The sequence below is a fragment of the Aulostomus chinensis genome, chromosome 19, assembly GCF_037954235.1.
Source record: "Aulostomus chinensis isolate RoL2024-O1b breed Wild chromosome 19, RoL_Achi_v1.0, whole genome shotgun sequence".
NCBI classification, from domain to species: domain Eukaryota; kingdom Metazoa; phylum Chordata; class Actinopteri; order Syngnathiformes; family Aulostomidae; genus Aulostomus; species Aulostomus chinensis.
In genome coordinates, this window is record NC_141338.1 from 19316993 (window position 1) to 19344489 (window position 27497).

Sequence of the window (27497 nt, forward strand, 5' to 3'; positions counted from 1 at the left end):
CCTTCTCATGCTCATCGGCGAATCCCACTCCAGTGTTGTGAGTGCCGTAGCGCGTCTGCGAGCGGTGTCGCTGCAGGGAAACACAGGGAAAGGTCTTTAATGAGAGTGGAGCCGCGGAACCTGTCAGAGCCGCGGTGGGTCAGGGGGTCCTCGGTGGAAGGAGTGGCACGGCAGAGCCGCACAGGCCAAAAATATCTGAGTACCGCTGGTCAAAGTCAGTATTGGTCCCGTTCATATTGTTACATCTCAGTTCTCCGGAATCCAGCCAACATTTGCACTCCCCCAACCCCCCCCCCCAAAAAAAAAAACAAACAACCAACAAAACAAAACATTAAATATCAAGCTGCACGTGTTGGGCTCCGAAAACTCAGCAGCAACGACTCACTGGGGGTTTATCACACCCTGCGCAGCTGTCAACAGGGGGCGACTCACACACGTACTCAGAGACTTAATTATACACTGCAAAAAATAGATCTTGTATCCTTTCACATGCATTCTGTGTGTCGAATTATTTTTTATTTACACCCCCCATAAAACATGTAACTTTCACGTGTTTATCCGGTTCCTAATTCTATTTAGTTTTTTTTTAATTATAAAACACATTTTCATTTTTTGATGGAGCAAAAATAAAGCATCACCCCCTCAGTTGTGAAACTGAATAGAAATATGGCATTAATTCACCCGCAGCGCTCACTCGTTTGAGGGAAGGGATCTGGAAAGAGGGAATTATGGACCGTGAATGTGTGTGACGTGTGGGGGCCGAGCAGGGGGCTGCTCTCGTTTAAGTTGCAGTCATCTGGATGGATGTTATCACTCCCGGAGAGGTGATCCGACTGAAGACCGCGCTTCGCCGGACACGTCGGTTCTGGGAAGTACGAGAACTTGATTTACCGTGGAATTGCGCAGCGGAGACGCACGGCGCAGCCGGGCTGGTAGGATGATGATGATGATGATGATGATGATGATGATGATGATGCAACTACTGACTTTGTTTGACTTTTGAAAGAAAGAAGGATAGAGCGGCGTCGAGAGAGGGAGAGGGAGTGAGAGCGTGAGGGAGGAAGGCGAATCCTTATGGTTTGGTGTCAGCAGGGTGTCTCAGCCGGCCGTGTCTCCTCTCCAAGCTGCGTGCGTTCCGTGGCCATACTCACTAGGACTCCCGAGCACCGCGAAATGGGATGCAGAAGCGCGCTGGGATGTTGCCTGTTCGCGGCGTTGTGCTGCTGCCTCCTCCCGGGCTGCAGGAGCAACATTACAGTAGTCGTGATGCTCCCGGACAACCACCACAAGTATCCGTGGGCCCTGCCGCGCGTCTTCCCAGCCATCCTCCTGGCGCACGAGGACCTCCACGGCAAACACGGGCTGCTGCTCGGTCGTTCCATCAACATTCTCAACTACAGCACCGAGGACCCGATCGCGGGCTCCTGCGCCGTCAGCCGGGCGCAGGTGGTGGCCGTGGACGCCAAGCTTTACATCCGCCCGGACGCGTTCTTCGGACCCGGCTGCGTGTACCCACTCGCCTCCGTGGGGCGCTTCGCGTCCCACTGGAAACTCCCGCTGATCACCGCAGGAGGACCCGCGTACGGTTTCGATAAGCGCAAGGAGTACCGGACCATCGTGCGCAGCGGGCCGTCGACCACCAAGCTGGGCGACTTCGCCAACGTTCTCCACACGCACTTCAACTGGACTTCCCGGGCGCTGGTGATATTTCACGACCTGCGGGAGGACGACCGGCCGCACTACTTCCTCTCGGAGGGGATCTTCCTGAACCTGAAGGAGGAGATGAACATCACGGTGGAGGCCCAGCCGTACACGGACGACCTCAAGTTCTACAAGGAGCTCATCGCCTTCATGAAGGAGCGAGGAAGAAGTGAGTCCACCCTGCACGAACCTGACCATTTTACCTTCAAATAAGTCAAGTCCTGTAGCTGCGTGTGCGTTCTTTGAGCTAAAAGCAACACTGAAATGATGATGGATGGATAGGAAACCACGATGTGTCTGGCTGGGTATGTCTTGAGTGATAGGGAAATAATGGAAGTTTTGAATCAGTCCATTATATAACATTCGGTTGATCAACCATTATTCCCTGTAGCTCGGGGCGTCGAGGTGTTCGATCCCTGGACTGGAGCAGGAGACTCCATGAGGTCATAGAGATTTTCTCCCTCGGCAGATGCAGACAGAGGTGGACTGGAATAAGTTCAGGGAAAAGCCTGTTGACTCCGGAGTTATTAGATAGGAATGTTTAGGCTGTGGGCAGTCTGCTGCTGCTGCTGGTGCTGCTGGTTTATTGAAGGAAGGACCACCACCTGTGAGTTTAAAGACAGAGACACACACGATGGAATGAAATGTCTGCTCCTGCTGTCCAGACACACGTTCAGATTAGTGGCAATCTCGAAATTACAGCTCGATGCAGGAATAAGGTGGCTTCAAAATAACAGAAGGTGGGAATTTAAGCGGTTCATTGAACGCAACACCATTTACGTGGAAATAACTGTTCAATCTCAGCACGCATTCGTCTCGCCTTCCCTTCAATGAACCAGAAGTGAGTTTTACAGAATTATGATGTGAAATTGGATCGTGGGAGTTGGATCAATCCCCGAGTAGCGACAGCATCCAAGGGCAAAGTACACAAGATGACATTTTCAGGAGCCATTTCAGGGAGGGGAAGCTTTCAGCGGGCTGGAGAAGCGAGGCTGTGACGAATATTATTTTGGACACTTTTATTGTGATGTTCAAAAAACTCAAGACAATGTTAAATTTACTTTTGGGTTCTGAGTTTGATGTTTTGTTTTGTTTTTTTTTTTAAATCCATTTTCTTTGATAATAACATATAAAGGATCCCCTACAGGATATTTTACTGAAAAGTCCGGAGCTGTCTTCAGGTATTGATTAGCTTAGCTTAGCATATAGATTTCTGAAAGGGATGCATTTTTGGGGGGGCCAACGCAGGAGTCAGGCACTTGACAAACGAGAGTTCACGAGACTTGCATGTTTTGTCCTGCGAGGTTTTACGACCGAACACCATTTCTATGATTTTTTTGAAGCGTAAATGCGGCTGCGTGCAGTAAATCGCTAACATGAGGCTACGCAGGGAGGAGGCGAGGTGGAGTCGCCACCGCTTGCTTCACGTTTCCTCCGCGTTCAGAGGAATGTTGGTAAATATCTGCAAACAACCATGTTTTTAGCCACTTTTTAGCATCTGTCTTTAAAAAAAAAAAAATCACAAAAGCCATGATTGTGGTCTTTACTGGTGTATTTTAGAACACAACCTGAACATCTTTTCTGCTGGAGTTAAACGCAGACAAATGTGTCCGACATTGAACCAAAAACCCATCGAACTTCGAGACAAGGCGACAGAATGTCCAGCAATGCTAACTTATTTATCTATTTTATTACCCACTCAACTGAACGTGAACATTTTATCTTATTTTTATTGAACATACTGGGGCTGACGTCAGGCTGCCGTTAGCTTAGCCTAGCATTGGCACAGAATAAGGTGGCCTGTGAAGGCTCCAACAAAATTAAATAAATGGTAAATAAATGTGTTTATTTACTTCTTGGATTAAAAAGTTGAGAGCTGGTGTCATGCTGGGGTTAGTCGGGCCTCGCGTTGAGCTTGGATAATGTAAATATGATCTACTGAAAGAACGTGGACATTTAATTTGACTTTTACACAAAAGTATGGAGCTGGTGTCATGCTGTGGTTAGCTTAGCCTAGAATTTAGACGAGAAGGCAGGGGAAAAAAGTTTGTGTGCTCCGTCCAAAGTTTCCAGGATTCATAACAAAACCATTAAATCTCAGTAATTAATGCTACTCTGGTTTGTTCCACTTGCACACAGTACAAACACAGTGTAAAATGTCCATTTGGGCCAATAGAAGGAGTTTTGCTCTGGAACTTGTTCTTGACGAACACCAGTGGGGTGTAGTGACTGTGCATCTTGCTGTATTGGAGAGCCAAGTTTGGTGTCATTGTGTATTCACAGAAACCAAAAAGCAAATCCAGCGCTTACCGACTGAAACTGAAACCTTTGCCATAGTCAGAGATGCTGCAAAGATGCAATTTTAATACTTTAAGCAGTATAAATGAATAGTTTGTCTGAAATGGCTGCAGCAAATAACTCTGCCTAAACCACAAATTGTTGTTTTTGGTGTTGCTGGTGTACAGGTCGATGATGAAATCATCATTACCATAAAGACGCGCTGAAGTGTTCGCGGTACATTTATACACTCCAGCTCTGTATCACACTAAGGCTGGTCTTATTTACTACTTCTTGTTTTATATCTTATGTTGGTTAAAGGGGTTTTTACATAACCTGGCAACACAAAAGTGGCCCTTCGAAGTGGCTTCGTAGGTCAGTGTTGTTTTCCCACAATGGAAAATACTTATATTTGCGCCAAAAGCCTTTCAGTCAGTTTTACTCCAGTAAAGGCAAAGCCGCTCTTCAGAGTGTTACAATAATCCCTCAAACTGAAAGTAATGAAAGAACGAAAAATTGGGCTGGAAACAAAAACTTGTATCTCCTATTCTAGGAATATTTATGCTCTCAGAATGAGAGCAGAGGCACTCTCCTCTCACACGGAATAGAAACGTCAACATCATTATTTGTTCAAATGTCTAAAAACAACTTGCCTCCCTGAGATCGATTGCGGGAGTGCGCGTGTAAAGTGAGAAGAAGCACCAGGCGTTGTCCTCACATTGTGCACCCATGTGCCTGCCTTTGCACTATTTATGTGTTATTTGCACTTGAGCAGAAGATGTGTTTACCCGGGTGCCCTATTTTCATAGCGAGGTTGTTGTAGTAGTAACACGGTCATTCTCCGAATAACTCTGCTGGCTCAATCCAACCCAAAGCTTAACTGTGCTGTGGCTGTGTCAAATCTCAGAATGAATCGTTCCGGACGGAGAGTATGAATAATGTACGTGCTCTTTCAGTGTGATGAAGACGTTGATTCTGGAGGAGAAAGCTCTCTCAAACAATGACAGTGTAAGAGTCACACGTTGACACTAAATGAGAGAAGAAGAAGAAGAAAAAAAAAAGGGCTTTTCATTACGGCTGCTACATTTTAATCCGACTTTAATCTCAAATCAGCGGCTAAATCGTCAAAATTGTATTCCGGAGCAGCTTTTCAGAAAACACCTTCGCTGTGTGTGGTGTTTGACACACAGCGAAGGTGTTTTTATTTGACATTCGTGATGTTGATCCTGGTAATGGTCTTAAAAGCACAGAGCGTGTTGTAAAGCATTCATCTGCTGGCTGTGATCGGATCATTTGGACCCGGCTCAACAATTCCTAGCAAATTCAATCTCGGAGAATTATGGTTGCTGCTGGCGTGATGACACCGGCCCAGTATGTTTTAAACATTTTAATCAGTTGCTACAGTAACGCTGTCAACATGTAATACAGTAAACACAGAGTAAAGCTAATTAAAGGGTTGTACAGCAGCAGGGACAGAGGTGAAAGGTGCAAACTGGACCCCCCCCCCCTACACACACACACACACACACACACACACACACACACACACACACACACACACACACACACACACACACACACACACGCACCACCCCCACTCTCACATGAGTTATGGAGCTGCCTCAGGGAGCTGGAGGTCACACCAGCTAACACTTTTGTCAGGGCTTGTCCCAGCTCGGCGTTCACTTTTATCCCAGCAGATAACCTCCAGGCTATCGGCTCCGTAAAGTTGCCTGCCAGCTTGGGTCAGCGGGGCTGAGCCGAGGTCGTTAGAGGAAAACTATTAAGAAGCCTCGCATCATTGTGGCTCGGACAGTTGTACAAGCCTCCGAGCGCCAACCTCGAATTCTTCAAATTCCTGACCGCAATACCTGGCAAACGTACACGTGGGAAGTACAGCCACTGAAGTTTGGAGGAATTTGTTTGTTCTTCATTATGGGGATCCTTCTGTCGTTCCATATTTGAAGGAAAATTTTTCCTCTTTTTTTTTTTTTTTTTAATTTCTTCTTTTTACATTTATCATGAAGAAAAAGTGCCAGAATCCCCAAGAGATCGATTCGTAACAATTCTTTGAATAATATAAGCGAGCTAACTCTTAGCTTCTCCAGCACTTTACTCAGGAATGATTTAGGAACAATCTCAGAGTAATTCTGAGCAAAGAAAAGGCAGGAAAGTGATACTAGATACTCTTGTTTCCTCTGTGTGTGCATTAGGGAGCTGAGACAGAGACTGGCTGACCGCTAGTTAGCCTAGCGCTCCTCTGGAGAGCCCAGTGTGAAACTTAGTGGTGGGCTGTGGGCCAAAAGCAAATGCCAAAATGAAAAATGGTAGTGAGATTCATTGTTCCAGTGATTAAATAAGTTTTTACAGAAATTTTACATTTTCACACGTATTTCTGTAAGGGGCGCCCGCTTTACCAGTCCATTCATTCAAGTGCCGATAAGAACCAGGGGAACACAAATGTGGGGTAAAATTAGGACACTCTAATATTACAAGAAAAATTAATTGATTAAAAGAAAGAAATGAAATAAAAGAGATTTTTAGTGATCTGTAAATGTTTGTGTGTGTGCGTGTGTGTGTGTGTGTGTGTGTGTGTGTGTTTTTTAGCTCTAGCCACTTACAGTGGGTCAAAATTTGTGGGCTGGGCATGAGGCTGCTCCGGCTCTGAGCGGTAGGTTTTTACTTCCGGAACAAGTCAAGTCTGGAACGTGATCTAATTGATGACGTTTGATGGGGGTAAGCTAACACTTCCACCCACTACCATTCATTGTGCTAAGGTAACTAGTTGTGGGTCTCAGCTCCCTAACGCACTCGGGGGGGGGGGGGGGTAGGGGTGGACATTAAACAAGTTTCCCAAAGAATTACCTTGTTCCTTTAAAACATGACACGACGTAAATATGAACTGAACATGAGAAATAGTGGGGAATAATTTGGAAACGTGATATTAATGACTGTAGACATCCAGCTGACATCCAACACGAGGCTGCTAAAATGCTGCTGTAAATGTGCGATGGCTCTGCTGATGGAAGGTTTCTGCGCCGTGGCCAAATATCTTCATGCTGTCATTTGTAGTGTGAGTGCGTTGGGTGGGAGGCATGAAAACATCTCTAATGAGATCAACCGCAAACAGTAACCCTGCATGATCTTATTAACGTTTCTATAACTCACTGTCAATCAGCGTTTGGAGGATGTCTGACGTTCACCTTCTCTGCTGTGCAAAGTCTTGAAGCCTCTTCAAAATCCTCCTCCCTAACCCAGTCTTCAAACTCTCAACTGTTAACTCTTAGAAGACTTCTGCGATATCGCAGCCCCAAAAATCCCAGGTTGGCTGCATGTCAGTGGCGTGGAAGATGTGATTCAAGCTGTGACCAAACACACTTGTAGCTAATTAAGCTAATGAAGATGAATCCCTCTGTATATTTCACAGCATATGGAGTTTGTGTGTGTGTGTGTGTGTGTGTGTGTGTGTGTGTGTGTGTGTGTGTGTGTGTGTGTGTGTGTGTGTGTGTGAGCTCACAGAGCTAGCCTAGCAGCCGAGCCAGGCCAAATGGATCAAATTCGGACGTGAAACCCTTCACTTTGCAGAAGTGATGTAAGCACCCGTGTGCACTCCTTGATGGACATGTGACGTGAGTTCAGATATTGACAGATTAAAGACCGCTCCCCGCCCCCCCCCCCCATGCAACTCCCTTGATCAGAAAGATGAAAATGATCCCTCACAACAATCTGAGCAGCACTAAGGCAGAATATCCATATACAGTATATCAGATATCGTACACTTGGTGGATCGGGGTTTCATTTATGAACGCTTGTGGTACTTTACTGTCTGAATCAATGCTAAAAAGGAAGTCGTAAATGATGCTGATTTGACTAAAGCATCTTTTCAAACACACCTCTCACTATCGTACGGGACCAGTTTATGATGACTTGATTATTTGGCATTTTCCATGACGAAGCAGATATATTATGATATATATATATATATATATATATATATATATATATATATATATATATATATATATATATATATATATATGTATATATATATATATATATTGATAATACACATGATTCTGAGTAGCATGATTATTTTCCATGAATGCAAACCACAGGTATGTACAGCTACATTGGTTTGGAAGTTAAAAACATGCTTTGGATCAACGTTTCTGACGAGAGAAGTGACAGGAATGAGGAGGTCCATGCTAGGCTGCAGGTTGGTGCACTGTCGCCTGTGAGGAGCACAGCCTGAACTCAGTGGATGAATGAACCTTATCCCAGAGTTTGTTTGCCAACAAAACGTAAAGTGAAAATCAGTTTTCTGAGTGATTGCTGTAAAAAGTGACTGGCCGGCCCTTTAAACCCTGGGATTCTTTGTATCTGCGCTTCTCAATAAAAGCCAAAATGTTATACTGGCGACGGGGTTTCCTGTAGGGTCATGAAGTATCCATTAGTTACCCAAAGAAATATAGAAAAATGTTTTTACTCTCTTTTTAAACCGTGTGTTTAGTCTTACAGACAAGCAAGGCCTGATGCTACTTGTAAAGACTGACTCATGTTTGTGCACGGGTCTACGACGTAGCTTAGTCATGTGATCTCCGCCTGATGAGACCCTTTATACTTCTGCTGTGGTCTGACTGGCTGCAATTGCACCACCTAAACACTAGCTGGCGATGGGGCTTCTGCGCTGCTGTCTGTCCCTTCAGAAATGGCATCGACAAATAGTTTTGGAGTTTGAAGTGATGAAAGATGAACATCATTTACATTTCCTGAAATGAATAAAATAATGCTGAAGAGAGTTGAGACGGTGGTGTTGATGTGGAAATGAATGCTACTTGGAGCCGTGACTGGTTTTTATTTTAAATTTGTGGGAAATTACCCTTTAAGAAAAGTTTTTCCGGGCGGCACAGTAGTGCAGCAAGAAGGTTCCAGGTTCCAGTCCCGGCTCCATCACAGGATCTTTCTGTGTGGAGTCTCCATGTTCTCCCTGTTCCTGTGTGGGTTCTCTCTGGTACTCCAGCTTCCTCCACAGTCCAAAGACATCAAGAGGGGACGAGGCTGATTGATACTCTAAATTGTCTGTAGGTGTGACTGTGAGTGTGAATGGTTGTCTGTCTCTATGTGTTGGTCCTGTGATGGACTGGTGACCTGTCCAGGGTGAACCCTGCCTCTCACCTGAAGACTGCTGGGATAGGCTCCACCCCCGTGACCCTTAACAGGATAAGTGGAAGAAAATGGATGGATGGATGGAAAAGTATCTCCTTCGCCTTACGAGTTGAAAGCAGTACTTTGAGAAGTGAATATATTCCATCTCTCGTCCCGTTGCCCAGTGACACTCTCGCCTTGATGCTCTTCAGTCCATTAACAGCACACAAGTGGGAAAATTTCAGCTGTGTGAATGGAAGAATACATCAGGCTGTGCTGCATGCTTTTTCTTTTCTCCTGGCGATGAAAAGAGTGTCTTTTCACAATGAAGCCCAGGTAGTGCTTTGGAGTAATTACAGAAATCCTATTTCCTTAGAAACATCTCCCAGGATGCAACAATAGCAGACACTGTGTTTTGATTTTTTTTTTCTTCCTATTTTGTAGTTTTTGTACAAAGGAATGCCAAAGAGGCAAAGCTATAAGTCCTGTATGTTACAACAGTTGTCAAAGCTCTGGAGACAGCTCAGAGCGTGAAGAGACAAAGAGCCATACGATAATCCCCCACATATTCAGTGACAAGACTAAGATGACACAGTCATGCTAGAAAATCCTGCATCATCCAATCGAAAGGGGGGCAAAGTGCAGTGCAGTTATTGGCGTGCTTTCCGTTTGTCTGCGATTGTCTTTGGAGTTGAACGACAATGGGACACGTCCCGATCTGCAAACCAAACGTAGCGCTATTGCAAAGCAGAATTATGAAAATGAATGCTATGAATAAGCTTTTTGACCAACGCAGAAGTGGACTCATCCAGGTACTCACAGTTTTCAACCGTTTTTTTTTTTTTTTTTCCTCCACTTGACTTGATCTGGTGCCCTCTTCTGCCTGTTTTGAGACATTTCTTCATAATTTCCCTCGATGCAGAGGAACGCAGCCCCGCGGAGAACCTATTTTATCCAAGAATTAAACGCCCACCTGAAAAAAAATGATCGGTTTCCACAGCCTCGCTTTTTAGTGGCTGACGGTAAAACTAAAGCTGCAAGAATTCTATACATGTAAAAAAGATACTGATGATTTTTGATGGCCTTTTATTTGGGGGCTGATATACACCTCTTCCCTGTGACCCTGTCGCCGGCAGTAATGCTGAGCTTCAGAGCTGACCCACAAAACCTTGACTGTGAATCCAAAACATCACCTTTAAGATTGTGGATTATTTGTAAAGCTCATCTGGGTCTGGCCCCACGCTACTTTTTTTTTTAGAAATGTTGTTCCAATATGGGCCAGGTTTTTATTTATTTATTTTTTTTAATTGTATCTATTTGTAGTGTCTGTCTGTATAATTTCACAGTATACATTTTTATTTTTTAATTTCTCGGTCATTCCTTTTCTTTGCTTTACTCATCTCATCTTTCTAACTAAATATCATGCCTATTGCCTGTTCTCATTGGAAAACTGCAATTTCATTTAAAGAAAAATGACTTAAAAACTAAATGGATTCTGTGTAAAGCTGAAGGAGGAGCGAAGAGAGAAGGAGTCGTGCTTTTCACCGTCCTTGAGTGTGAAGTGGAACAACTTGAACCAAACGATTTAATGTGCTTTTGTGTTAAGTGAAGCCTCCGCAGGTCCGTCTACTGCTGCTGCCACAGCACAGAAGGACATTTTCCCCCGACCGTCGGCGCATTTATTTTGGGAACCTTCCAGGAGACAGCAGAACTACTTGGCTCTAGCTGGGGTTTAAGCAGCGGCCGACGTTGGTCTAACACATGAGGAAATGTCTGCCTCTACGCTGTGAATGGAAATAATGCAGGGCTTTTTTCTTTTTTTTAAAATTCAGGACTCAACATGAGGGTGTAGGTGGCAGGGTGGAGGTGTGCTGTCAACACAGGGGCCTCAAGTTAGATTCTTGCAGCAGTAGACAATGAAACTTTGGTTTATCTTTGACCGGACAAACAATGTCAAGAGCCAAATGTCAGCAGAAATAGAGTCGGCGGTTTCAGATTATTTTAGAGGAAAAAAAAAAAAAAGTGAAAAAACTACTACAAACATGAAGGATATTGAACATTTTTGTACTTTGTTACTAGAACTCTTTTGCTGGCAGTAAAGCCAACAGAGCCCTGGAGAGGCCAGAGAGAGAGAGAGAGAGAGAGAGAGAGAAAAACTTTGATTAATTTGTCCAGAATCTTGCAAAATTTGGCCACAAGTTGCAACTTGTTTCCATGCAGTGGTTGTGAGATCTAACTTGTTCCCTCTGTTTGCTTTATTAGTGGCCACAACATACGACTCGTTTCTGTGCTTTGATTCCTTCGTGACATCGAGACATGATTTATTCCATCGACCTCATTGATTACCGGCCACCAAACGTAACTTGTTCCCACTCTTTGGCGTGAGATACAAATTGTTCCCCTGTTTTCATAAATTTGTGGCCTCAAGAAACGACTTATTACCTCGATTTGATGAAGTCGCGTTGGCTGTAGCTAGAGTCCAACTATTCCCTTGATCTTGTGAATTACTGGCCATAAAATGTTTTGTCCCCCCCCCCCCCCCACACACTTTGATTGATTAGTGCTCATCAATTAATTCAAGTGTGGGAACAAGAAAAAGGTATATCTTCTGGCCCAAGTGTCACTCTTCTCCTCTCCCTGGTACCGTGGGGCTCTGAAAAATCTTTTTATTACACACGGGATTATGTTGACTTCCTTTTCTTCCCTGTGTCTCGTGCACGGAGGCGTCTGAACTGACATTCACCCACACCTTCGAGACTTTCTCTCCCCCCTTTTGCTGTCTTTGCTCCCTTTGATTGAGGCTTTTTTTTCCCTCAATGCATTTCCCTGACATTTATTAGAGCCAGTCTTTGCAAAAGCTAAGCAGCAGCTATTTATTATCCACTACTCACTTTTTGCTGCACATATGGGAAACTACAAAAAAAAAAGGGTGGAAAAATGTGTTGTGCCTGGTTTTAATGGCCAATATTGTCATTTTCATCTAGATAGAGAGTGAGGAGCTGCACGGAGCTTATAGCCTGCAAACAAGCATGTGTAGTGAATTAAATCCAAGCGTAGTCGGAGAGCCAGAAAGTGTGCAGAATGTCTGAATGTCTAAAAGCAAAACAAGTTGATTTAATTAAAAGAAGTTACACATCAGTGTATCCTCGAGTTTTCGCACCACCACAAGAGAAGTTATGAGGTTCATAACGTCAACAGCCAGCTAACAGGAAATTTAGGGATTTGGGTCACTTCAATGCAACTGGGGCGTGTATTTACATGCAGAGGCGGGTTAAACTCTTCCCACTGGTCTGGTCAGCTCAAACCAGCAGGTTTACAGTCTCACAGCCCCCCCTCATGGCATCATGTCTGTTGTAGTTGGTGGCCTGGTTGTGTGGCCCCACATCTCTCGTATCTCTGGATTCATCCATCCATCCATCCATCCATTTTCTATAGCGCTTATCTGTCCCCGCTGGAGCCTATTCCAGCTGACATTGGGTGAGTGGCGGGGGTCCATCAGCAGCAATCAGGGGTTCAGTATCTTGCTCAAGGGTACTTGGACATGGTCACCCGGGGAAGTGAGGATCAAACCAGCGACCCTCCGGTTGCGAGACAGCCACTCAAACTCTGAGCCCTGCTGCCCCCATTCTTTGGATTCACTCATGTTTAAATAAACGGACATGGCTCGCTGTTCCGTCAAGAAATAAACAGAAGGATTAAGACAAAAATTCTAAAGTGTGCAGAAAGTCCTGTCGTGTAAATAGGACTTTGCAGGTGAATATTTTTCATTTTTTACTTTATAAAATCTGTCTATTTTTAATACTAGATGCTGGACAAAGTCCTGAAAGTTGTGTTTATGCCCACTTTTTGGGAAATACACTCATAGCTCATCCTCATCAGAGCCAGACAAGAAGACAGAGACTCTTCTCTCCTCTGCATGTGCATCACACCCACTGACACCAGCTAACCTCGACTTAGCTTAGCATAACGAGACGTGGGGATTTCACGCCCAAAACAAAACATTTGAGGACCATAAGAAGCAACTGCTATCACAAAACAAGGCCAACGTCTTGACAAGATAAGACCTGATCTATTTAATGGTTGTTGTTTTTTTTTGGGATGGAGCTATGCATGTGTTTTAAGCTCACCACCTTTTACTGTGCTAAGCTAACTAGCACTTAGCTGGTTTGTCTGTAGGTCTCGCATCCCTAATGCGCGCGCACACACACACACACACACACACACACACACACAGGGGAGCGGGAAGTGTCTACAAAGAGTGTCTGAATTAGTAGAAAGTAGAAAATTCTGGGCACATTATAATTTCTCCCATCTGATTCAAATTTTTTGCCTTGTTTTGAAAGTGTGACGTTTTGACTCATGATTGGAGATGACCGCACGGGCGAGCAAGTAAGCTTAACATCCTTTTTGTTGCCTTGTTTTGTTTTGTTTTTTTTTGTCTGCAGTTGTGTACATCTGTGGCCCGCTGGACACATTCCTGAACATCATGAAACTTTTTCACAGTGAGATCCAGGACCCAGAAAACTACGCCATTTTTTATCTGGATGTTTTCGCCGAGAGCTTGACGGAGCTCAAACCATGGCAGAACGCTGACCCCGACTGGGTCGATCCTATCAAGGTCTTTAAGGTACACTGAAGCCAAAACACACACACACACACACACACACACACACACAAACACACACTCACACACGCGTCTATTTCATGAAGGCAGGATTCAGTCGACCATGTGTCTGTTAAATAATAGCTTTGACACATCGATGCGCTTCACTACAGAAGGCAGGACGTAATTTGACAAAACCATGATTTGGCTTTGGATATTTAATTTGCAGTTTCTGGTCATTTTCTCTGTAATTCCTCAAAAATTGAATCATTCTTTTTCTTTTTTTTTCTTTCTTTTTTTTTTTAATGGAGTCACTCAGAGCTTGATCCAACTGAAAACAGAATATTGGCTCCAATATAGTTATTGTTTCTGGCTTCTGGGATCACTTGTTCCAAGAAGTTTCTGAAAACAAACCACAGCACCTTGAGAGCAAACACACAGTCAGTATCTCCGTAGTCACATGAATCCATCAAAATAACTTTAAAAATACATGGCGATAAAAGAAATCGACATCTTAACAACAACAATCACTTATGTCAAATTTGACACGACACAGAATGCACCTGGTTTGTCGCTAAAACCATGAACGCGAGCTGAGGTTGTAACCACGTTTCCATTTGCTGAGAATCAGCACAGCCGCTGAAATGTCTAAGAGAAGCATCACCTTTTTGAGGAACCACTTCGAACCGTTTTAAGAGTGAAATTCTTGCGTGACTTTCATGAATGGCAGGAAGTGTTTTCACTGGAAGCCTTTTAGCCCTGCGAAACGAGACATTAGAGACACACTTATCTTAATTCTCTAAGCCCGATGATCACTAAGTTTTAGGAAAGTGGCTCTCTGAGTAGGAATCAACCTTTTTACTGAATTGATTCTGACCTTTTTTTTTTTTTTTTTTTTTGCTGTAATGGACTCAGAAATTGGAAGCTGAAAATAATAATAATAATAAAAAAGATGATGTCTATCACTCAGTTTTCTGTCCGACGACCGCCTCTGGGAGCAAGGATCGGTGCTTTGAGGTTCTGGTATAGCCAGCGGATATCCGGTAAAGACTTCCTTCGTCTGTCCGCCGCTCATTCTTTGTTCGTATAACGACAGATAGAATATAGTTGGCATGGAGTTGAAAGACAACAGAGAGACGAGTGGATTGTTTTAGATGTCGTCAGTTTCCACTCAGGTAATCGTTCAAAACCCCAACGATGCCCTCGTGAAATCGTCAGACGATGGCAGTTGTTTTTTTTTTTTAACCTTGCGTGAAATGTTTACATGGACGCCGCCAAAGCCTGCTCGAACGTGATTGGTCAAAGCTTCTCAAGCAGAAACCAGAGGCTTCCCTGTCCCGGAATGTTGTCCCTTGCATACAGATTATAGATCTATATGCAGAACCTGATTGATTAGACCATAAATTCCAGTTCAGATGAATCTTGGGGGGGGGGGGGGGGGCTTGAATGCTATTGGCTAATTAAATAAACAACCACAATACGCAATATGAAGTCCATCCGTAGCTTCATGACTTCCCAAGAAACATCTAATTATTAGGGAGCAAATAGCAAAGCAGGTTGAATAGAAAAATGAAATAATAATCAATTCACTTAATTTGTTTTTAGACAAAACTCAAGAACGACCCCTTTTGAGGATTTTCCCATGTTTTGTTCAGTTTTTGTTTGGGGTTTTTTTTTTGCCGCTGAATTATCTTTGCGTGAACAAACTTCTTTTTTTTCCCCGGCTGACACAAGTTCAAGATAACAGGCGTTTGATTTATCGCAAATCATTTGACAACTGCAGACCAAATTAAATGACTCATTCAAATGGTTTTCCTCTGCAGCTTTGATATTTCTGTCTGATGTTGCACAACATGAAACACAGTCACCTCGGTTCATCTGGAAATGAACGGCTCCCGGCTGCAGAACACAATTAGTGTTGATCGGGTTCGTTCATTTGTCTGCACAGCAATAATTACCTGTGGATAACTGCCGTACCATTAGAAAAAAAAGAAAAAAAAAGAAAAAAAGAGCTGTAGCTTTCCAGTGATGCCGAAAGACTTCATGGAAAAGTTTGTGTGTGTTTGTGATTGAAGCAAAAATCAACAGAATCAAAGGTCGTGGAGACAAATGTTTGGCTTGAATTTCTTGCTGACTATTTTATTTTTTCCCCACCAAATACTCAGACGTTTATGTCTTACATGACTCGTGCAGAGCTGAAAGCAAAAACAGTTTCTAACCAACTTGAGATTCTTGAAAGGAGTGCAGTCGTCTGACTGTGTGAGGCAGTTCTGCTGCGTAGGATGCTCGAAGTACCACGCGTGCTCAGTTTGAACCACTGCTTCTTGGCAACTCCTCTTTATTTTAATGTCATCATCGTGAAGGATGAGTCCATCAAGTCATCTGATGTTAAATCCATCTTTGAAGTTTTGAAACATTTTTAGATACTGCAGCTGCTCCTGTTCCATACAAAAAAAATACCTAATATCAACTCGTCAATTGTGATCGGATTGAAATTGTGCGAGTAATGTTATGAGAACGTTCTAGATGTCAGGAGTCTGATCAGTCTCATGATAAATCAAAGCTCCGAGGAAGAGTCTCACGGCACAGTTACATATGAATTACTCAAAGCCATTTATCATGGAGGGAGTAGATGGAGGGGCAGCACATAAGAAATACACAAAAAATAAAGTCCAAATGAAATACAGGTGTCTCGTAATCCAAATTTACAAAAATGTACGCGTTCAGAAGTGAAACTGCCCTCAAAAAAGGACTTTTCCATTTATGTGAGAACTGCTGCAGTTACAAAACCGCTTGGGATGACCAAGAACTCCACGGAACTCAGGTTCATTACGTAGAATAATACAAAAGGATGAGGACGTCTGATTTGCTTCAGATGATTCCCTGTGTGCATCTGAGCTGTCGACATCCTTTCACGTATATTGATGGTAATTATTAGCCAAGCTGTAGAAATCCGAATATATAAATGATTCTGACAATGTGGTACCCTCGGAACGGGGAGGGTAATTTACCGTTTTGTGTCTCCAATTAACGCAAAAACGCACTTTTTCTATTTGCAGCTCACGTGGTTGTCATAGCTGCTACTTGGAGGAGGAGAGAGAAGTGCGTCGTGAAGAAAGGGACTTTTCGCACGTTAACTTATTTGGAACGTCATGAGGTGTCGTCTGAACATTTCGTAACCCTAATTCTGGGACAGGGGACTTTTCTTTCTGCCGCCTCTTGTTAATCTGTTGCCGTGGTGCATCATCATAAACCGGTCATGCCTATGTTCTTTAGTTTGTGGCTCGGTGGTACACGGCGCAAACAGATGTCACTCCCATTGATGTTATTTTTGCATGCGCAAACAAATGCGCTGCTGAATTGCAACACTCGTAATAGCGCCGTCAGACCCAGGCTAGCTCGGACTGGGGTCAGCTCGAGCCCTCGAAATGTTGCCGACGCACAAACGGCTGTTATTTGTATAAACAGCGACCGTCTTTCTCATTTGAAAGGATTTTAAAAGTTACATTTACAGTGTTTACTTCTGCCTTCTGGTCCACCGTTGTGAAGCCCCCTGAGTACGTCCAGTACGCTCATGATGCATGCCCACAGGAAGTCTTGCTAACAGTGTAACTCCAGGTAGAATTAGCTTGGAACAGTGCAGTAAGCTAGGGGATTGTTGGCGCTCTTTTACTCAGGCCTACGCGGCAGCTCATCCTGCAGCACCGTGTCCAACAGGTCCTTCTCTCTCTGTCTCCCTCTAGTCTGTCTTCATCATAACGTACCGGCCTCCTGATAATCCAGAGTACAAAGAGTTTCAGAGAAAACTCCATGCCCGAGCTCAGAGGGATTTCGGCGTGCATTTGGAACCATCGCTGGTACGTTCCTGTCTGTCAAAACCTCCTCAATCTTGGATGTTTTCTTGGTGGAAAAATTGCCACTGTGCTGCTGAGTTGACAGCAGGTCATGATGAGTGATAGGATTTTAACAGAAAGGACATTTTCCTTTATTACCGCTTTCCTTTCAACGATGATATGAAAGCATTTTAGATCAATATTTAAAATATATGATCAGTTTGTTATGAATTATTATATCGAGGTTACTGATCAGAGTTTTTTTATTCTGAAATGTTAGTATTGGTAAGGTTCAGTATAGGTTGGATTCTCTTGTGAGTGAGAGTAATTATTAGTACTTATACTTGCCAAAACGGTGTCATTTCATATATGTGCTATACCTGTTTTGCTGCCAAAAATGATGCTTATTTTCATTGTTAAAGCACTTCAGCCAAGAAGTGTATTTTGCCTATCAAGTTCTCACAAACAGTGATATCATAATCTCCTCCTCTTGCGTTACTTGGGTGTGACTCCAGAATGCAGGAAGAGCCATCCACGTATCTTTAGCTTGAAGCTAATTGAAACTCACGACTAACAACAAAATTGTCCTCATTTTCAAGTCAGTTATAATGCATATTTATACATACAGCTGTGTACTCTGTACTCTACAAACACCTTTATTTGAGCTAAGAACAAACTGTAACCCCTCTGGTTATATTCGAGTCCGTGGTAGTGCTCAGTGTCACCAGCTGATTCTGGCACCAATGGCCGCTCTGTGCCAGAAGGGTTGGAGTTAGTTTGTACAGTTTCGATACGTCAAAATCCATCCATCCATCCATTTTCTACCGCTTATCCTGTTAAGGGTCCTGGGGGGTGGAGCCTATCCCTGCAGCCTTCAGGTGAGGGGCGGGGTTCACCCTGGACAGGTCACCAGTCCATCACAGGACCAACACATAGAGACGAACAACCATTCACACTCACAGTCACACCTACAGTCAATTTAGAGTATCAATCAGCCTCGTCCCCTCTTGATGTCTTTGGACTGTGGGAGGAAGCTGGAGTACCAGAGAGAACCCACACAGGAACAGGGAGAACATGGAGACTCCACACAGAAAGATCCTGTGATGGAGCCGGGACTCGAACCTGGAACCTTCTTGCTGTGAGGCCACAGTGCTGACCACTGCCAAGTCAAAATGTTGGTGGATAATTTAGTTCATGGCTGGATTAAGCAGACATGGATTACACTGGAAGTTGTGTTTGAATAATATAAGTAGACATTTTGTACAGTTCAGCTGTTGTTAGCACTTAGAGGCAATTAACTTCAAGCTAAATGTACATTGCTGGCTCTTTGGCAGTATTTGAAAGGCAAAATACACGTTTTGGGTGAAGTATTGGTTTTGGCCCCTACTCAAAACTCTGCAGATTGTTCACACCCTTGGTTGTTCAAGATTTTGACTCACTCTGCAGATGGACTACATCGCCGGAAGCTTCTACGATGGTTTTGTGATGTATGCAAAGGCTTTGGAGGAGACGCTGGCGGAGGGCGGAGCTCAGACCGATGGCATTAACATCACGATGAGGATGCAGAACCGCCGATTTTGGGGTGAGCGAACATGGACTCATAGGAACTACTTCAGAGTCAGAGTGCATGCAGGAACCTTTTTCAAACTTGGAAAGGAAAGATGGAGGCCTTCTACATTTACTGCTTTACATTTTGCTGCTGTTTTGGTTGGGGGGGGGGGGGGTACACCACCCTGGTTTAAACCTGCATGTCACATGTGACCCTGCCATTGGTAGAAAGGTAAATGATTGAGTCTCAACCTCTTCTTGGTTTGTGGTCAGTCTTTTCAATGTGAAGTCATTGTAGCCACTCACATGACTGAGAACTGGGCTCCAACAAACATGAAGTGAGGCGATGGGAGAGCACCATCGTAGCAGAAATTAATCTAGATTAGATTAATATACCCTTTCAACACAATAATTACAGTGTTAATGAACAGTTATCACACAACACTTCAGTTAATAGTCCATCTGATGCTTGATGTGCTGCCCACACAATTCCTAGTGTACGTTGCGCTGCCTGGACTTACATCAGTTTGGAAAAGAAGAAGGAGGAATTCATGTTGCTTTAGTTTGAACAGGTAAATACAAATTTGATGAGCAGTCAGTTGCTGCTCATGTTTGTCCAGACCTACGATATACGGCACGTGGCATAAATCTATGGTGGTGGATGAAGAAAACACAATTGCTGTTGGAAATATTCTGCATTTGAAGCCCCCTCGCAAGGCACGAGCCCGTGCAAACAAAAAGGTGCAAACGCCGCAAATTTAAAGGAACCAACCTTTTAGGAAATATGCCAAGCAGCTGTATCATCAGACGAGCGGGTAGATAAGCCACTCTCCTTTGTGTGTGGGAGCTGAGACCCACGTCGACCATCTGACTGCTAGTTAGCTTAGCTGTCAAACTTCATCAAATACACTGTTCTCCAAAACAGTCTTGGTCTTTAATACAAATAGGGTTCTGCATATCAGTCTTTATTAATCAAAATTTGAATAAACAAGACATTGCAACTTCTGAGTCAGACATAGTCAGAGCTGCTGTCAGATCCGGGCACAGTGATTTAACGCAGCACCTCAAAAGCTCCGTTGTAACTGAAGCCAAGAAACCAAATGTTTGTTGATGACTAGAGGAGCAAACGCTGCTACTAATCATGGCTGACTGTGTATGAGAGGATGAGGAGGAGGAGTTCTGGACAAACCAGCATCCTGAATCTTACCTGCTGGAATCAGAGGAGGAGCTGCAGGTCGCTAACCTGCCCATATGCTACCATTTTTTGTGCTAAGCTAACTAGCAGCCTGTGGTTCTCAGCTTCTTAACGCAGCGCAGGGGATACAAGGGTATCTGTCTTCTTGTCTGGCTCTGGAAAGGAAAATAGTCTGTGTTTGCATTTCGTGTAACATTGCATCCAACATAAAATACGCCAAAGGATTCTGAGGTTTTTGTCAGCTCCCACTTCAACCTCACTGATGCATTTAATAAGATGACGCAGTAAAGTGTTGTTGCTAAGTTGTTGCTGATTAAAGCTCTAATCCTCCTCAGAGCTGCCAGACCTGAGCAATCAACACTGATGTTGTTGTGCTCAACACAGTGTACTGTTACCTTCTCTTAATTTCTACGGAAAAACTAGATAAATTCCAAGGTCAACGGACTCTAACCAGAAAAGCTGAGGTCTTTAAAAAGTAGAATTTCTCTTTTTATTGTTTAGTATTGTCCCCTGCTATCGCGAGCCAAGAAAGGTTGTAGCCCATTATCAGCCTCATTCCAAATCTGAAATTGTACATAAAGTCTCCCCCGTGGTATCAGAATGGTACTGAATAGCAATATTTTTCAAGGTATCAAAGGTAGACTTTTCAGTTGTGTGACAACGGTGAAAAAGAGGCACTTAACACTTGAAGCCCACAAAGTGTGTGTGTGTGTGTGTGTGTGTGTGTGTGTTTGTAAGGAATCAAACGACTGCTCCTCACTGCTGACTGAGATGAGCGTGAGAGGAAGGACTCCAGAATCATTTCTCAAAGTAAAACCTGATGAATAAATGTGTTTGAACGAGTTCAGACGGAGGTCGGCAGTGACTGACATGCCTGTCTGCGTTTAATAAACACAACAGGTTGTCACAGTGACATTTGAACTTTGACCGCCGCAGTCTCATCACATCATCCAAGTTAGCATTTGTAACAAATTTGAAGGAACTCCCTGAGGTGTTCCTGAGGCGTGATAGTGAAAATGGGACGGTCGGCACAAAACCATTCTGTCTTCAACCGGGGCTGGAAAAAAAAAATGATCGGAAAAGAATAATAACCTCAAATTAATTAAAAACTCTGTTTGTTTAAGAATGGAAGGACATCTAGAATCCGAATGTGACCTGTAATGTGGATGTTATCTCTGTCTGTAGGGGTGACGGGTCTTGTTACCACGGACAATAAAAGCGCCAGGGATATAGACATCAACCTGTGGGCGATGACCAACCAGGACACAGGAGAGTATGGGGTGAGTGAGGCTGTCTTCAGACGGGCTATGATACATTTTTCTGTACTGATTGATACTGATAACCATGACGGCATTTAGCTCTATAACGTTACCACATGAAGAGTATGTTGACGTAAACAGTGTCTTTGCTCCTCTTAATGATGCAACAGATCCCGCCATTGATGGTTGATTTGGTAGCGTTCCAGCCCTGCTGGTGTCAGCAGTGCCAAAAGCAGAAATAAGCAGACTAACATGGGCTTGCTTTCTCAAACTCTCAGTGCAGCTGCCGGAGCTGTAGCTTTACCTTCTCATGCGATTTCAAAGATGTCTTTAGTTTCCAGTTTTGCTTGGCACCGACTGACAGCACATTTAGTGGAATAGCACTGACCTGCGTCTCGTCACTTTTGAGATATCCAAACCACTTGCGCGGTATTGACATGGTGGACTCCACCAACAGTTGTTAGCAGTCACTTTCATTGCCACTTTGGCTCATCTTTCACCTCACCTTCCTTGATTCATAAGTCAGACAAATGTTGGTGCTATGAGCGACACCATGGGCCTCTTGTCACCATATACGGATCGGCATGGCTGTTGATTTTTACTGTCAGAAAGAGGCTGGATCCAGCAACCAAGTTACCTACCCACATTTTCTTGCGACCCCCCCATTTGGAGATCCTCATCCTTATAGCCCAGCCTCACTCTCCAGTGTTGGAGGTGTTCAGCCGTGTTTTAAGAGTGTTGGGGTTTTTCATCGTACATTTTTGAGGTATGACCTGGTCTTGGTGGACCAAGAGTCAACGCAGTTACCATCAGTGATCAAATTTGAACACTTTAGTTTCACGGAGGCTAAATTTTGTTGTCAGTTAGAAAGTTGTCGCATGCCCCCTACATTTGATTTGCTTCAAATTTTCAAAGTTAAGACTGTCACTGTTGTGCCACCATCAGAATTATTGGCCTACAAATCCAGTTGAGGAAGTAGGGCACTGCACTGGACATCTGTGCAGAGTTTGGTTTATTTTCCTGATTGGATGAAAGAAAAGAAGAAGAATAGCAAATACAAGTGATGCCGGCTCCTAATTACGAATCCCCTCCATTTGTCTCCAATTACTGCGATGAGAATTTTCTCAGAATTGTTTTGGGCATTAATGGTTTGTGCAGTTTGAAACCACAGCCTTTGCTTGTGTTTGACTGTTGATGCAATGAAAGCAAATGTTTAACATCGTGCAGAGAAAGTGGATATTACTATCTGGGAGAAACATCGGGGTCTTGACTCCTCTAATGATTAGATGCATAAAACCTCAAACTTCTCTTGCAGTCCGAAGAAAATATTTGTGTGTGTTGTGCTCGGCAGAAGCTGCAGCTGATCGGCTCCCGTGTGTTTTAGTTTCTCTCTGAGGGAAAGAAGAAGTAGGTTAGCAAACTTTGACTTCAGTCAGAATTTCAGAGCGTTCCTCAGAGGCTGTCAGCCGGACTTCCTGCACTCATTCATCCTCTCTGCTTTTAATTTTGATTTATTTGGCCGATTGACCCGAGAAACCCAGCAGCCTGGTTGTAAACAGCTTCAGCATTCCCAATGTCAGACCGCTGAACATCTTGTCCACTTCCCTAACTGTATATCTGTATAATTCGAGGGCTGAAAGGGCTCCAGGAAGATCATGTTCCAGATATATATCTTCTCTTGTTCTTCTCTTGACATTGTTATGGACCAAATCCACCGTTTTAAAGCATTCTTACATTCTTATGATTACCAGCATTGAGTACTCTTGAAGGTTGGTGGTACTGCTCAATAAAAGTTTTACGAATAAACATATACGTATATTCATATAGTGCTTTACTGTAGAGCAGAACACATTTAAACAAACACAACAAGCGTACAACTAAAAAAAAAACGATAAAAAACCAAAGCACTTGATGAAGTGCAACTGGAATGACAAAAAACTTTTCTTAAGGAGTAAAAATCACACGGTTTGGTTTTTGAAAGTGCTTGAACAGCTGCAGCAAAGCTTGCAACCCTGGTATTCCACAGCACAGGCGCCCTGACTTCGTGGATCAGGCGGGACCTTGGAAGAACGAGCATGAGAGGGGACACAAAGGCTTGTAAAGATCACATAGGTGACTTTGGAGGAGGCATCTCAGGGCTTTATCTGTAACATCTTTAAATCAGTCGTCAAAGCAACAGGCAGCCAGTGTGAGGACACCAGGACTGGTAGAATGCGATCATGCTTCCCAGCTCACATCAAAAACCCCTGGGTGCAAGCAGATCCAAGCGTCGGGCTATGAAGGCATGAATGACAGGTTTGGAGCACGAGATTAAATTAAAATTTTGAGACGTTTCTAGAATGATGAAAGCAGGACTGCGCCCTCCATTTATCACGTTTAGCTGTAAACTGAAGGTTTCATCAAAATGGCACGATGGTTTATTTACTGCTGAGACTATTTCGCCCATCTTGACCAATGACCTCGTTTGTTCCTTGTCAATAATTGTATGACACGGATACGGTGCTTCTAGCTAAACAGTGGAAACACAGTTTGAGGACAGAACACAACTGAGCTTGGAAAGCAGTTTAATGCTCAATCTCTGAAAAATATTAGCTTAAGCTAGCTAGCTGACACCAGCTGCCAAATCGTTAGGAAGGGTCGGCCATCTAGCTGGAGCAGTTAACCAGGTTTCATTACAGAAGAGTCCGACTGATTTTGTTTTCTAGTTATGAGTCATGTCAGCGGACTTCAAGGGAATGGAAATCGAAAAGTTTTTTGTATTCTGAGAATGTCTCGCCTACAATATGATAACAATATCGTGGTATGACGACCTTATCACACTCGAGGCTGTGGTTCACTGGAGTACAGCTTCAATGTCAGGAACGAGGCATCGCACCGTCAGGTACTGAAGCCTTGTGTGTCATGAGCGTGAGTCATATCCCCTGACTCTCACCTGACTAGCCTGTTTGCTAACATAGCAATAAAATCTTTTAAAATCTTCAAAATCTTTATTAAATTTGAACATTGGCCTCAGCCAGATTTAAATATTTAGGGAAGGCATGTGTTCACTGAGTGGCCTTCTAGTGTCATAAATCCTTGTTGTGAGTCAAGACTTTAAACACAGCATTAAAAAAAACGGAGTAACCTGTTGAGAGTACAGTAAGTGTGCTACATGGCCGAGGGCCTGGGCTCACCCCCGGCGCGCGTACGTTTGGTCTGGGATTTATGCTGCAGCGCTCATAGACACTTGACACAATATAGTGCGAACAACTTTGTAGCAGCAAGGCAAGGCCTCTGGTTGACCTGCGCAGAGCCCTGACTTCAACCCCATCCAACACCTTTGGGATAAACTGGAATGTAGACTGCCCTCCAGGACTTAGCGCCCAACATCAGTGGTCAACCTCCTGAATGTTGCTGTGGCCAAATGGCAGCAAGTCCTCTCGCAAGTTTCCAAAAAAAACAAAAAAACAACAACAACAAAAACCTGCAGAACACTTCCCTAGGAGAGTGGAGCCTGTAAAGTAGCACATTCCGATGTTTGTAAATTGTTGTCGTGCACACATACTTTTGCTTCCGTTTTTTCAGAACATTTCCTTTTTACATTTTAATGTCTCATTCTAAGTCCATTCAGTGTCCCTTCCTTGCTTTCCTCCTCTACTGCAGAGTGGACATCAACACAGGCTCTGCACAAAAATGCTGCAGCTATTTCAGAGAGCACCCTCTGCCCCCTCACCCATCACATTCTACATTGTTTTGATGACCGTCTGTGGGGGTGAAGGCCTTCGGGATTTTAGCAGGGGACACAACATGCAAGGGGCAGTGCTGGAAGACATAAAAAACCCCCTCTGGCTTGTTAAACACAGGAGTCGTGTTACACAGTAGGACAGGAGATGCTGCTCACAGACATGCACTGTCGAAATAAAACTCACATTTGTACATTTTGTTTCCATGATATTTAATGACAGAAAATATGGACAATACGTCCCCTAGAAAACAGTCAGAATTTTTCAGAATAAGAGTCGCAAAACCAGTTCTGACAAAACTTGAAGAGAACTAAATAGTCGCTGTTTTTTTTTGGGGGGGGGGGGGGGGGGTGGGGGTGCAAGCCAACTGAACTGCAAGGTTATTTATTTATTTATTTATTTATTTATTTGTTGGTAGCTGATCCAGGATCATATCTGACAAGACCAACACCAAGATCAAATTGCATTTTCTCACTGGTGGATCCAGGAATCTCTTAACTCAACCCCATCCCCGTGTACAAATGTATCAAATCTGTTGTGTTTTATTGTGTTTTGCCAAAATATGGCGCCAGTCACTCTCATAATGGAGAACTACTGTTTCTGCTACAGTGATGCTGCATCCATCTTGCATGTACTGTAGGTCAAGCTCAATGTGATATATATACAGATCACCCTGCTGGTGTAACCTGCCTCGGCCTCCTTCAGTCGTTCCTCACTCTTTCAGTGGTTTCAAACAGCAGAGGACCCAGTAACCAACAGTGAGCGGGTGTGTGTGTGCAGTTTTGAATAGAATGGGAAAGTCCAACTCATGTCAGTGCATTGGACAGGCAGGCTGACATGTATCGGACACTGAAAGATTTATTCAAAATTATTGGACTTTTTTTTTTTTTTTTCTGTGTTTGCAGCTCGTTGGGTGGTACAACGGAACCCTCAAAGAGATCATTTGGTCCCAGACAGAGAGGATTCACTGGCCCAGTGGGGGCCCGCCGCTGGATAACCCACCCTGTGTGTTTTCCACAGACGACCCCTCTTGCAATGATGGTACGTCGTCACAGCTCTAAGTTGACACACGATTGGAGTTGTTGAAGTGTTTTTTATTTTCTCATACGTAAAAAACAAATATGGAAGTAATAATATGAACACCAATGTGTAAGGAGCGGCGTGAAAGACAGAAAGAAATGTCTGACTTGAGGGGAGAAGCATCGTAATTATAAAAGCGCTTTGCTGTGAATGAGGGGTGATCATGACTTGAAGGCATTAAAAAAAACAAAAAAACAAAAAAAAAACGATCCAAAGTCTGAGGTCATCCAGAAATAATTCGCAGAGTTAGGAACCGGGAGGCTGTCCTCCAGCGTGTCCCTTTCAACACCAAGGTCAATGAATGTTCAGGCTTTTGAAGAACGACTGTTTCACAACAGCGGACCCACGGTGCTCACTGATAACAGAGGGGACTGGTGCGCTCGCTCTCAGGTCGAAGCAGAGCCATCCAGCCTTGTGCTTATTATAAGACAATGAGCATAAAGAGACTCGCCAACAAAAGCAGACTTTCGATCCCACGGGCAGAGAAAGTGATACAACGTGACTGGAGAATAACACCAAGAGGTGTGCGGATGATGATGATGTATGCACATTGTTTTGCTCTGATGTGCGCTGTTGATGTTACAGCTAATGGCGTTTGCAGAGGTCCAAGTGTTTAGTTTTGAAACACTTGGCAAAGACCTCACATACAAAGCGAGTCACTGGACTCCAGCTCACTCCTCAAAGTAACAAGTGTTTTTTTTTTTTTTTTTCTTCCTTAGAATATTTCACTATGTGTCGCTGTGGTTGTGGGTGCAGCTGGGCAGCGGGACGTCGCAGTTTTACACAACTGCCCTTTTTTCTTCTTAAAGATACAAATGTGGACATCTGTTGAACATATGAGAGACGACTGAGTGTGGAATCCTTCTGTCCTGTTTCCAGGTCAGCTGCCAGTTCTGGGAATTGTAGCGGTGGGATCTGGCTTAGCACTCATCATTTTTGGAATCTCCAGTTTCCTCATTTACAGGTGAGTTTGACAGCATCGCGCTGATGCTGCCTGTCTGTGCTGCTCTTTGCCCAAACAGCAGAAATACATGTTGTATTTCTCTCCATAAGAAATGAGGGAGAGAGAGAGAGAGAGAGAGAGAGAGAGAGCAGGAAGAGAAATGAGTTTGAAACAGGATTTATGGGTCGTGC

The 27497-nt window shown here is 43.8% G+C and overlaps 1 protein-coding gene across 1 annotated transcript in view; it reads left to right on the plus strand.

Moving 5' to 3' along the window:
• The first annotated feature begins 708 nt into the window (after positions 1-708).
• The window catches only part of npr2 (natriuretic peptide receptor 2), a 72296-nt gene continuing 45507 nt past the window's right edge, over positions 709-27497 (plus strand). Inside the window, exons 1-7 of the mRNA XM_086186774.1 lie at positions 709-1870; positions 13569-13750; positions 17470-17583; positions 19006-19141; positions 21488-21582; positions 26189-26324; positions 27243-27327. Of these exons, the coding sequence (XP_086042900.1) occupies positions 1075-1870; positions 13569-13750; positions 17470-17583; positions 19006-19141; positions 21488-21582; positions 26189-26324; positions 27243-27327 (1544 nt within the window). The 5' untranslated portion in view covers positions 709-1074. The remainder of the gene's footprint in view (positions 1871-13568; positions 13751-17469; positions 17584-19005; positions 19142-21487; positions 21583-26188; positions 26325-27242; positions 27328-27497) is intronic.